This window comes from Anomaloglossus baeobatrachus, chromosome 5 (genome assembly GCF_048569485.1).
Source record: "Anomaloglossus baeobatrachus isolate aAnoBae1 chromosome 5, aAnoBae1.hap1, whole genome shotgun sequence".
NCBI classification, from domain to species: domain Eukaryota; kingdom Metazoa; phylum Chordata; class Amphibia; order Anura; family Aromobatidae; genus Anomaloglossus; species Anomaloglossus baeobatrachus.
In genome coordinates, this window is record NC_134357.1 from 456244247 (window position 1) to 456256938 (window position 12692).

The 12692-nt window shown below is 49.5% G+C and overlaps 1 protein-coding gene across 2 annotated transcripts in view; it reads right to left on the reverse strand.

Annotated features, from left to right (window-relative positions):
- Positions 1 to 5000: 5000 nt before the first annotated feature.
- The window catches only part of RTF2 (replication termination factor 2), a 95862-nt gene continuing 88170 nt past the window's right edge, over positions 5001 to 12692 (reverse strand). Inside the window, exons 7-9 of one of the 2 annotated variants that reach the window (XM_075350573.1) lie at positions 9257 to 9314; positions 7839 to 7922; positions 5001 to 5877 (exon numbers count right to left, since the gene is read on the reverse strand). In XM_075350573.1, coding sequence (XP_075206688.1) covers positions 5699 to 5877; positions 7839 to 7922; positions 9257 to 9314 — 321 coding nt within the window. In that variant the 3' untranslated portion in view covers positions 5001 to 5698. Of the gene's footprint in view, positions 5881 to 7838; positions 7923 to 9256; positions 9315 to 12692 lie in introns of both variants that reach the window. The other variant, XM_075350572.1, reaches the window with a different exon arrangement.

The window sequence follows — 12692 nt, forward strand, 5'->3', positions numbered from 1 at the left end:
GACGCTAGGAGCCAGGACTCAATGGCCACACAGTCAGGTTGAGGGCCACAGAATTCAGATGGAAAAACGGTCCTTGAGACAGCAAGTCTGGTCGGTCTGGTAGTGCCCACGGTTGGCCCACCGTGAGATGCCACAGATCCGGGTACCACGACCTCCTCGGCCAGTCTGGAGCGACGAGGATGGCGCGGCGGCAGTCGGACCTGATCTTGCGTAACACTCTGGGCAACAGTGCCAGAGGAGGAAACACATAAGGGAGTTGAAACTGCGACCAATCCTGAACTAAAGCGTCTGCCGCCAGAGCTCTGTGATCTTGAGACCGTGCCATGAATGTCGGGACCTTGTGGTTGTGCCGGGACGCCATTAGGTCGACGTCCGGCATCCCCCAGCGGCAACAGATCTCCTGAAACACGTCCGGGTGAAGGGACCATTCCCCTGCGTCCATGCCCTGGCGACTGAGAAAGTCTGCTTCCCAGTTTTCTACGCCCGGGATGTGAACTGCGGATATGGTGGAGGCTGTGGCTTCCACCCATAGCAGAATCCGCCGGACTTCCTGGAAGGCTTGCCGACTGCGTGTTCCGCCTTGGTGGTTGATGTATGCCACCGCTGTGGAGTTGTCCGACTGAATTCGGATCTGCTTGCCTTCCAGCCATGGCTGGAACGCCTTTAGGGCAAGATACACTGCCCTTATCTCCAGAACATTGATCTGAAGGGAGGACTCTGGCTGAGTCCAAGTACCCTGAGCCCTGTGGTGGAGAAAAACCGCTCCCCACCCTGACAGGCTTGCGTCCGTCGTGACCACAGCCCAGGATGGGGGCAGGAAGGATTTCCCCTTCGACAGAGAAGTGGGAAGAAGCCACCACTGAAGGGAAGCCTTGGCTGCCCGAGAAAGGGAGACGTTCCTGTCGAGGGACGTCGACTTCCTGTCCCATTTGCGGAGAATGTCCCATTGAAGTGGACGCAGATGAAACTGCGCAAAAGGAACTGCCTCCATTGCTGCTACCATCTTCCCTAGGAAGTGCATGAGGCGCCGCAAGGGGTGTGACTGACCTTGAAGGAGAGATTGCACCCCTGTCTGTAGTGAACGCTGTTTGTCCAGCGGAAGCTTCACTATCGCTGAGAGAGTATGAAACTCCATGCCAAGATATGTCAGTGATTGGGCCGGTGTCAGATTTGACTTTGGAAAATTGATGATCCACCCGAAACTCTGGAGAGTCTCTAGAGCAATGCTCAGGCTGTGTTGGCATGCCACTTGAGAGGGTGCCTTGACAAGCAGATCGTCTAAGTAAGGGATCACCGAGTGTCCCTGAGAGTGCAGAACTGCTACTACTGTTGCCATGACCTTGGTGAAGACCCGTGGGGCTGTCGCCAAGCCAAAAGGCAGTGCCACGAACTGAAGGTGTTCGTCCCCTATGGCGAAACGCAGGAAGCGCTGATGCTCTGGAGCAATCGGTACGTGGAGATAAGCATCTTTGATGTCGATTGATGCTAGGAAATCTCCTTGGGACATTGAGGCGATGACGGAGCGGAGCGATTCCATCCGGAACCGCCTGGTTTTTACATGTTTGTTGAGCAGTTTTAGGTCCAGAACAGGACGGAAGGATCCGTCCTTTTTCGGCACCACGAACAAGTTGGAGTAAAAACCGTGACCCTGTTGCTGAAAAGGAACAGGGATCACCACTCCTTCTGCCTTCAGAGTGCACACTGCCTGAAGAAGAGCATCGGCTCGCTCGGGGGGCGGAGATGTTCTGAAGAACCGAGTCGGAGGACGAGAGTTGAACTCTATCCTGTAACCGTGAGACAGAATGTCTCTCACCCAATGGTCTTTTACCTGTGGCAGCCAGGCGTCGCAAAAGCGGGAAAGCCTGCCACCGACCGAGGATGCGGTGTGAGGAGGCCGAAAGTCATGAGGAGGCCGCTTTGGGAGCGGTTCCCCCGGCGGTCTTTTTAGGACGTGACTTAGACCGCCCTGAATCGGAGTTCCTCTGATCCTTCTGAGGCCTTTTGGACGAGGAGAATTGAGACCTGCCCGCGGACCGAAAGGACCGAAACCTCGATTGTACCTTCCGTGGTTGAGGTCTGTTTGGTTTGGACTGGGGTAAGGATGAGTCCTTTCCCTTGGATTGTTTAATGATTTCATCCAAATCGCTCACCAAACAGACGGTCGCCAGAAAATGGCAAACCGGTTAAGAACTTTTTGGAAGCAGAGTCTGCCTTCCATTCACGTAGCCACATGGCCCTGTGGACTGCCACCGAATTGGCGGATGCTACCGCCGTACGGCTCGCAGAGTCCAGGACAGCATTAATGGCGTAGGACGCAAACGCCGACGCCTGAGAGGTTAAGGACACCACTTGCGGAGCAGACGTACGTGTGACTGCATTAATCTGCGCATGACAAGCTGAGATAGCTTGGAGTGCCCATACGGCTGCGAATGCTGGAGCAAAAGACGCGCCGATAGCTTCATAGATGGATTTCAACCAGAGTTCCATCTGTCTGTCAGTGGCATCTTTGAGTGAAGCCTCATCTTCCACTGCAACTATGGATCTAGCCGCCAGTCTGGAGACTGGAGGATCCACCTTGGGACACTGAGCCCAGCCCTTGACAACGTCAGGGGGGAAGGGATAACGTGTATCCTTAAGGCGCTTGGAAAAACGCTTATCTGGACAAGCTCGGTGTTTCTGGACTGCCTCTCTGAAGTCAGAGTGATCCAGAAACATACTCAATGTACGCTTGGGAAACCTGAAACGGAATTTCTCCTGCTGAGAAGCTGACTCCTCAATTGGAGGCGCTGGGGGAGAAATATCCAACACCTGATTGATGGTCGCTATAAGGTCATTCACTATGGCGTCACCTTCAGGTGTATCTAGGTTGAGAGCGGCCTCAGGATCAGAATCCTGATCTGCTACCTCCGCTTCATCATCCAGAGAGTCCTCATGCTGAGACCCTGAACACTGTGATGAAGTCGAGGGAATTTCCCAGCGAGCCCGCTTAGGCGGCCTGGGACTGCGGTCCGTGTCAGAGACCTCACCCTGGGACCTATGGGTCACCCCAGGAGCACTTTGCTGCTCCAACTGAGGGGGGCCTGGGGTCAATGATTCAACAGTGCCCGTGGCCTGAGTCACCGGTCTGGACTGTAAGGCTTCTAGTATCTTAGCAGACCATTTATCCATACTCTCAGACAGTTTGTCAGCAAATACTGCAAACTCCGTCCCTGTCACCTGGACAGTGGTAGCAGGTGGTTCCACCTGGGCCACCAGTAGCAGAGGCTCCGGCTGAGTAAGTGCCACAGGGGCCGAGCATTGCACACAATGAGGATCGGTGGAACCTGCCGGTAGTATAGCCGCACATGAGGTACAGGTTGCAAAGTAAGCCTGTGCTTTGGCACCCTTGCTTTTTGCGGACGACATGCTGTTGTCTCCTCTGAGTACAATCCAGGAGGGTATATAGCCAAAAATCAACAAAGCGACCGTACAGTGTAAATGTATAGCATATAAGCATATATATATATATGTACACTTCGGCACTTAGTGGGGTCAGCACCCAGGTGCTGCTTACCGACCGCTCAAAGCGGTTGTGTGATCACCAGATTCCCTGCCTGGGCCTCCCAGAGCCGTGTTGTCTCTCCTCTCCAGCGTCAGAAGTGCTGACAGGAATGGCTGCCGGCGTTCTGTGGGGAGGAGGGGGCCGTGGGCGTGCCCTAGAAAGTGCGGGAATCTGATGCCCCACTGTGCTGAGTGAGGGGGGAGGAGGATACAAAGTATGCTCCAGCCCTCAGCGCTGACGTCCTGTGCAGCGTCCCGCCCTTCCCCTGACTGGCAGGCCTGGGGGCGGGAATATGCGATACTAGGCCGCAAAAGCCGGGGACTAAAGTTATAAGCGCGGCCGGCAAATAAGTGCGGCCGGCGCGGTAGTCCCCGGCGCACTAACACACCCAGCAGTGCTGCAGTGTGTATGGCACAAGCGCTCCATGCGCGGTCCCCCAGGGGGACACAGAGTACCTCACAGTAGCAGGGACTTGTCCCTGACGATACCCGGCTCCTGTCCAGCAGATTCCCCAGGGGCTGCGGAGGGAGCACGGTCCCAGTGCCTGGAGACCGATTAGGATCCCACTTCACCCAGAGCCCATTAAGGGATGGGGAAGGAAAACAGCATGTGGCTCCTGCCTATGTACCCGCAATGGGTACCTCAACCTTAACAGCACCGCCGACCAGAGTGGGGTGAGAAGGGAGCATGCTGGGGGCCCTGTTATGGGCCCTCTTTTCTTCCATCCGACATAGTCAGCAGCTGCTGCTGACTAAGATGTGGAGCTATGCGTGGATGTCAGCCTCCTTCGCACAAAGCATAAAAACTGAGGAGCCCGTGAGGCACGGGGGGTGTATAGGCAGAAGGGGAGGGGCTTTACACTTTTAAGTGTAATACTTTGTGTGGCCTCCGGAGGCAGAAGCTATACACCCAATTGTCTGGGTCTCCCAATGGAGCGACAAAGAAATACGGTATATATACAGTATATGCACACACAGAATATTTATATATTTATTTCTTTTAATCACCTATCAAATATTGGAATGTGATCCGCACAGAACCCATGTTTCTATGGTATCAGGGCATAGATATGTGATGGAGTTTAGCTGCTATAGTTTTGTGACTCCTGGCAGGCACTAACCAGAGAATGCTGGGAGTTGTAGTGTTGCACCAGCCCGTAGAGCGATAGGTTGGTAAAAATGATCAATATAGAAACCAACTTATGTGACAGCTAATCAAAAATAAAACCACTACCCCACCTACTGTCCAAAATGGTGTACTACAACAACGCAACAGATGGGACACTAGTATCTGACATTGATCTAACCCAATATTCTACAGTAATAATGTGAGGCCACCATAACATACTGCCTGCTTAACCACTGTATCTGAGCCCACCATGTGCGATACTGTCTATGGAGAGGTGTCTGCTGAGCTGTGTATCTAATGTTTTGTATCACGTAGACAGCAAAACCAGTCATTGAGATTACAGACATGGCATCTTTATTATGTTCTCTCACATGGGCACTCCACCTTCCATCTTTTGCTGGTATAGAGATCCCTGGGATTTATGATACAGGACGACCTCTGGATTTAGCAGAGGCAGCAGCGCTCAGTACAACACATCTGGATCTTTGGAACGGGTCAAATTGTCAGTAAGAAGGTTTATCCCCGAGAGTCAAAACTGCATCATAAAATTCCACATGAAACGCATTTACCCTTAACAAAAAAAATAAATAGAATGCAACAATCAGTGACATGTGCGATTTAGGATGTGGTTTTAGCCATCGGCCAGCACCGGTCTTACCAATTCCAGTGCTGAACAGAAGCGCACCCGGCTCATAAGTCATCGCTTACTTAAAAACGTGGAATACTCCGTTAAAAACATAGCTCGTGAACATCTCAGAGGCCACTAGAACAGTGAATAGTGTCTGTGGGTACAGATGCAGAGGTTTCCATACCTGTGTATGGCCTAGAGCGTTATTGCAGAAGTATTGATATACCTACTCACAATGAGGTCAGATGGGATCGCAGCGAGGCACCGCTCCTTTAATAATGGGAAAGACTAATCGCCACTTACAAAACGTAATCTTATAAGAAGTTAAGCACAAGGATGTTCCCACCCTTTCTACAAATGTCCCTTCTCTGGAGAGTAGAGGGGAGGCCGTGTAAGACCCCTCAGAAGTAGTATGCCGTGTGGGTGACCCAGTTGGAGGATTGATCCTTTGTGCGCTTGGCAGAGCTGTGAGAGGTGAAGATGGATTTATACGCTTCAGATTTCTTGTCTGTGGTGGAAAATGGTCTCTTAGCGGCAGAAGAGGATGATGATGATGCAGTCTTCTCTGACGACCCAGATTCTACTGAAAGAAGAAAAAAGTTATACAGACGCCATAAAGAATAGTCAGCCACTGGCCATAAGCATGAATGACATTATGGATCCTGTATTATACTCCAGAGCTGCACTCACTATTCTGCTGGTGGAGTCACTGTGTATATACATTACATTACTGATCCTGTACTGATCCTGTGTTACATCATGTATTATACTCCAGAGCTGCACTCACTATTCTGCTGGTGGAGTCACTGTGTATATACATTACATTACTGATCCTGTACTGATCCTGAGTTACATCCTGTATTATACCCCAGAGCTGCACTCACTATTCTCCTGGTAGAGTCACTGTGTACATACATTACATTACTTATCCTGTACTGATCCGGAGTTTCATCCTGCATTATACTCCAGAGCTGCACTCACTATTCTCCTGGTGCAGTCACTGTGTACATACATTACTTATCCTGTACTGATCCCGAGTTACATCCTGTATTATACCCCAGAGCTGCACTCACTATTCTGCTGGTGCAGTCACTGTGTACATACATTACATTACTTATCCTATACTGATCCTGAGTTACATCCTGTATTATACTCCAGAGCTGCACTCACTATTCTCCTGGTGGAGTCACTGTGTACATACATTACATTACTTATCCTGTACTGATCTTAAGTTACATCCTGTATTATACTCCAGAGCTGCACTTACTATTCTGATGGTGGAGTCACTGTGTACATATATTACCTATCCTGTATTATACTCCAGAGCTGCATGCACTATTCTGCTGGTGCAGTCACCGTGATCACACATTACCTATCCTGTATTATACTCCAGGGCTGCACTCACTATTCTGCTGGTGGAGACACTGTGTACATACATTACTTATCCTGTACTGATCCTGAGTTACATTCTGTATTATACTCCAGAGCTGCACTCACTATTCTGCTGGTGGAGACACTGTGTACATATATTACCTATCCTGTATTATACTCCAGAGCTGCATGCACTATTCTGCTGGTGCAGTCACCGTGATCATACATTACCTATCCTGTATTATACTCCAGGGCTGCACTCACTATTCTGCTGGTGGATTCTCACATTCCGCTCTTTACTCCCTCACTGCAGGATATCAGTTCCTGGGCCAAATCCTGACTGATGACCCGTTCTTGCCTATTCAACATTTGCGGCTTATCACAAGTGTGTGTGTGTGTGTCTGATATAGTCTCAGGGAGCCTTCGCCAGAGAAAACAACTGTGCAGGAAGAACAGGGACTGCAGGTACTGGGCTAAAGTGATTTCCTCTGATAAAACTTCCTTAAGGCCCTGTGCGCACACTGCGTTTTTTGCCATTGATTTGCTGCAGATTTTGTGCAGTTTTTGTTTATTAGCCTCATGCAGTCCTTCTATAGCAAAGTCTGAGAAATCCTATGAGAATTTCTGCAGCAAAAAGAAGCAGCATGCCATTTTTTTTGCGTTTTTCCCTGTGTTTTGCCATTGACAATAATAAAAAACTGCAGGGACAAAACCGCAGACAAGAACGCAGCAAAACGCAGGACCTCAATGCAGGCTCGTGTGTGTGACTTAGACGCGTCATGCACGCTGGCTTCAGAATAAGGAAGACCAAGATGGCCGAAACGGGAGGCGCCGGTCCCGGAGAACGGAGACACCCATACGACTGCTGTGCACCAGAGCGACCTTCTAGGTGAGTATTATAAAGTGTTTTTTATGTTACACAGCACAGCCTGGGCTCTTATATACAGCATGTTAGAATGCTGTATATAAGAGCCCGGTGGTGGTGGTGGCCGCAGCTTATAGGCCGAAAATGTGGTGACAGGTTCCCTTTAAGAAAGAAAACTGAACAGAACCTGAACAAGCAGCGGACACCTGAAGATTTCAGGCTCTTTAGTCTCATATTAGGTGGTGGGTTATCAGAAATTCTGGGTAATGAGATGAGGCTAACACTAGTTTAGTTTTTACACTTACCGGTGGATTCGGTGCTGGACACAAAACTGATCTTGTCTCTTGAGTTGGCTTTGTTTTCATTTGCTACTCCCGAGGGTCCGGAAACTACAGAGAAATAAAGAAAAAAAAATTGATGAGCTGGTTAACCCCTGAAGAGTGGCATCCAAAACTGATCTTAGGCAAGCAGGCTTCTGATTATTGACAAACTGTGCATTGCTTAATTTCCCCATTGGTTTTTCTGTAAATAAATGCTCATTTCTCTTTTAGATATATAAAAATAGAAAATCCCTTTAAGTAGCTTGTCCAATACTTTGATATTAATAGCCTCTTTAGAATACCTGGAGTATTTGATCAGACGGCACGGATACATATATTGAGAACCACCTTCTCCCAGATACTGCAGAACAGCTCCTCTTTAATTGTATAGTAGCCGAGATGCGGTACCCGGAAGCAGCCACTATACAGTGTATGGAGATGTACTGTACATTTCATAGGGACAGCCGTGGGTCAGATCTCCAGCAGATATTGATGACCTATTTAAAGGACTCTAGGTCATCAATATAGAGAACAACCCCATTAATATATCTTCCATTAACATCAACACTTCACAGCTCCTACATCTCCATGGATAACATCAACACTTGCAGTTGGTGTGTAGGCTTTATCAGTGTAGGAGTCCCACTTTAAAAGTTAAAAAAAAAAAAATAATATTCTGAGGCCCTCCTCTATATGTCTTCCAGGGTGTATTGCAATCCCTCCTTTACATAAATACGGTGAAATACAGCAAAAGATGGCCTTGCTATTAAGGCTATGTTCACACACTGCATTTTTGCTGCGCTTTTTCATGAGTTTTATGCAAATTTAAAGCAGATTTTTACAATACCAGCAAAAGCTAGGAGACCTATTTTTTTTCTGACAAATGGAAAACTGCTGCATTTTCGAAAGAAGCAACAGGGTTTTTTCAACAATGAAAACAATTAGAAAATGCAAAACTGCAGCATAAACGGTACGTGTGAACACAGGGTAAGAGGTGCGTTTTTTTCTCCTCTTTTTAATTTGACTTATATACATGTCATTATGAAGGAAAGAATGTTTCCTAAAAAAAAAAAAAAGTAAAAATCCATTTTTTTTATATCTTCAGTTTTTTTTATGTTGTCACTTTGTAAAAGTGGCATAATACTGTGACAACATTATTCCCAGCAGCAGCCTGTGAATTAGAGATGTGTCCAGGCATCTTTCCCATGCTGTTCCCATAACTAACATTTCATCCATTTCAGTGAATTTACTGCCCCCCTAGCCCTCCTGGGAGGGTCTGCCACAAAAATGCTTAAAAGTTACAATTGACTTCCATTGTAATCGTTACTCAAGTAGTGTCCAGTATTCAACTATTTTAGTACTCACTCATCACTAGTTACAGTAATACACCCGTGGTGTCTTACCTTCTTCCGTTTGACCATACACATTGGTGCTCTCAGCCGATTTGGTTTTCTTGGACTTCTAGAAGTAGAGTATTTCAGCATTATAAACATATGATGCTAACAGGAGAAATATATACATACAGTACTATGCAAAAAAAAATTAGTCAAGTGTGTAAAAAATGCTGCAAAGTATGGATGCCTTCATATATAGAAGTGCTAAAGAAGGGAATTTTGTTACTTACCGTAAATTCCTTTTCTTCTAGCTCCTATTGGGAGACCCAGACGATTGGGTGTATAGCACTGCCTCCGGAGGCCACACAAAGCAATTACACTAAAAAGTGTAAGGCCCCTCCCCTTCTGGCTATACACCCCCAGTGGGATCACTGGCTCACCAGTTTTAGTGCAAAAGCAAGAAGGAGGAAAGCCAATAACTGGTTTAAACAAATTCACTCCGAAGTAACGTCGGAGAACTGAAAACCATTCAACATGAACAACATGTGTACCCGAAAAACAACCAAAAATCCCGAAGGACAACAGGGCGGGTGCTGGGTCTCCCAATAGGAGCTAGAAGAAAAGGAATTTACGGTAAGTAACAAAATTCCCTTCTTCGGCGCTCCATTGGGAGACCCAGACGATTGGGACGTCCAAAAGCTGTCCCTGGGTGGGTAAAGAAAAACCTCATGTTAGAGCTGCAAAGACAGCCCTCCCCTACGGGGAGGCAACTGCCGCCTGCAGGACTCTTCTACCTAGGCTGGCGTCCGCCGAAGCATAGGTATGCACCTGATAATGTTTGGTGAAAGTGTGCAGACTCGACCAGGTAGCTGCCTGGCACACCTGTTGAGCCGTAGCCTGGTGTCGTAATGCCCAGGACGCACCCACGGCTCTGGTAGAATGGGCCTTCAGCCCTGATGGAACCGGAAGCCCAGCAGAACGGTAGGCTTCAAGAATTGGTTCTTTGATCCATCGAGCCAGGGTGGCCTTGGAAGCCTGCGACCCTTTGCGCTTACCAGCGACAAGGACAAAGAGTGCATCCGAACGGCGCAGGGGCGCCTTGCGGGAAATGTAGATTCTGAGTGCCCTCACCAGATCTAACAAATGTAAATCCTTCTCATAGCGATGAACTGCATGAGGACAAAAAGAAGGCAAAGAGATATCCTGATTAAGATGAAAAGAAGATACCACCTTCGGGAGAAACTCCTGAATGGGGCGCAGCACTACCTTGTCCTGGTGGAAGACCAGGAAGGGAGCCTTGGATGACAGCGCTGCTAGCTCAGACACTCTCCGAAGAGATGTGATCGCTACCAGAAAAGCCACTTTCTGTGATAGTCTAGAAAGTGAAACCTCCCTCAGAGGCTCGAAGGGCGGCTTCTGGAGGGCAACCAGTACTCTGTTCAGATCCCATGGATCTAACGGCCGCTTGTACGGGGGTACGATATGACAAACCCCCTGCAGGAACGTGCGTACCTTAGAAAGTCGTGCTAGACGCTTCTGAAAAAAGACGGATAGCGCCGAGACTTGCCCTTTAAGGGAGCCGAGCGACAAACCTTTTTCTAACCCAGATTGCAGGAAAGAAAGAAATGTAGGCAATGCAAATGGCCAGGGAGACACTCCCTGAGCAGAGCACCAGGATAAGAATATCCTCCACGTTCTGTGGTAGATCTTAGCGGACGTGGGCTTCCTAGCCTGTCTCATGGTGGCAACGACCCCTTGGGATAATCCTGAAGACGCTAGGATCCAGGACTCAATGGCCACACAGTCAGGTTCAGGGCCGCAGAATTCCGATGGAAAAACGGCCCTTGGGACAGCAAGTCTGGTCGGTCTGGTAGTGCCCACGGTTGGCCGACCGTGAGATGCCACAGATCCGGATACCACGCCCTCCTTGGCCAGTCTGGGGCGACGAGTATGACGCGGCTGCAGTCGGATCTGATCTTGCGTAGCACCCTGGGCAAGAGTGCCAGAGGTGGAAACACATAAGGGAGCCGGAACTGCGACCAATCTTGCACTAAGGCGTCTGCCGCCAGAGCTCTGTGATCGCGAGACCGTGCCATGAAGGTTGGGACCTTGTTGTTGTGCCGGGACGCCATTAAGTCGACGTCCGGCCTTCCCCAGCGGCGACAGATTTCCTGAAACACGTCCGGGTGAAGGGACCATTCCCCTGCGTCCATGCCCTGGCGACTGAGGAAGTCTGCTTCCCAGTTTTCTACGCCGGGGATGTGAACTGCGGATATGGTGGAGGCCGTGGCTTCCACCCACATCAGAATCCGCCGGACTTCCTGGAAGGCTTGCCGACTGCGTGTCCCCCCTTGGTGGTTGATGTATGCCACCGCTGTGGAGTTGTCCGACTGAATTCGGATCTGCCTTCCTTCCAGCCACTGCTGGAAAGCTAGTAGGGCAAGATACACTGCTCTGATTTCCAGAACATTGATCTGAAGGGTGGACTCCTGCTGGGTCCACGTACCCTGAGCCCTGTGGTGGAGAAAAACTGCTCCCCACCCTGACAGACTCGCGTCTGTCGTGACCACCGCCCAGGATGGTGGTAGGAAGGATCTTCCCTGTGATAATGAGGTGGGAAGAAGCCACCACTGCAGAGAGTCCTTGGCCGTCTGAGAAAGGGAGACTTTCCTGTCCAGGGATGTTGACTTCCCGTCCCATTGGCGGAGAATGTCCCATTGAAGTGGGCGCAGATGAAACTGCGCAAACGGAACCGCCTCCATTGCCGCCACCATCTTCCCGAGGAAGTGCATGAGGCGTCTTAAGGAGTGCGACTGACTTTGAAGGAGAGCCTGCACCCCTGTCTGTAGTGACCGCTGCTTGTCCAGCGGAAGTTTCACTATCGCTGAGAGAGTATGAAACTCCATGCCAAGATACGTCAGTGATTGGGTCGGTAACAGATTTGACTTTGAGAAGTTGATGATCCACCCGAACGTCTGGAGAGTCTCCAGTGCAACGTTCAGGCTGAGTTGGCATGCCTCCTGAGAGGGTGCCTTGACAAGTAGATCGTCCAAGTAAGGGATCACAGAGTGTCCCTGAGAGTGCAAGACTGCTACCACTGCCGCCATGACCTTGGTGAACACCCGTGGGGCTGTCGCCAGACCAAATGGCAGAGCTACGAACTGAAGATGGTCGTCTCCTATCACGAAGCGTAGAAAGCGTTGGTGCTCTGTAGCAATCGGCACGTGGAGATAAGCATCTTTGATGTCTATTGATGCTAGGAAATCTCCTTGAGACATTGAGGCAATGACTGAGCGGAGGGATTCCATCCGGAACCGCCTGGCGTTCACATGCTTGTTGAGCAGTTTTAGGTCCAGAACAGGACGGAATGAGCCGTCCTTTTTTGGCACCACAAAGAGATTGGAGTAAAAACCTTGTCCTTGTTCCCGAAGAGGAACAGGGACCACCACTCCTTCTGCTCTTAGAGAATGCACTGCCTGCAGAAGGGCATCTGCTCGGTCGGGAT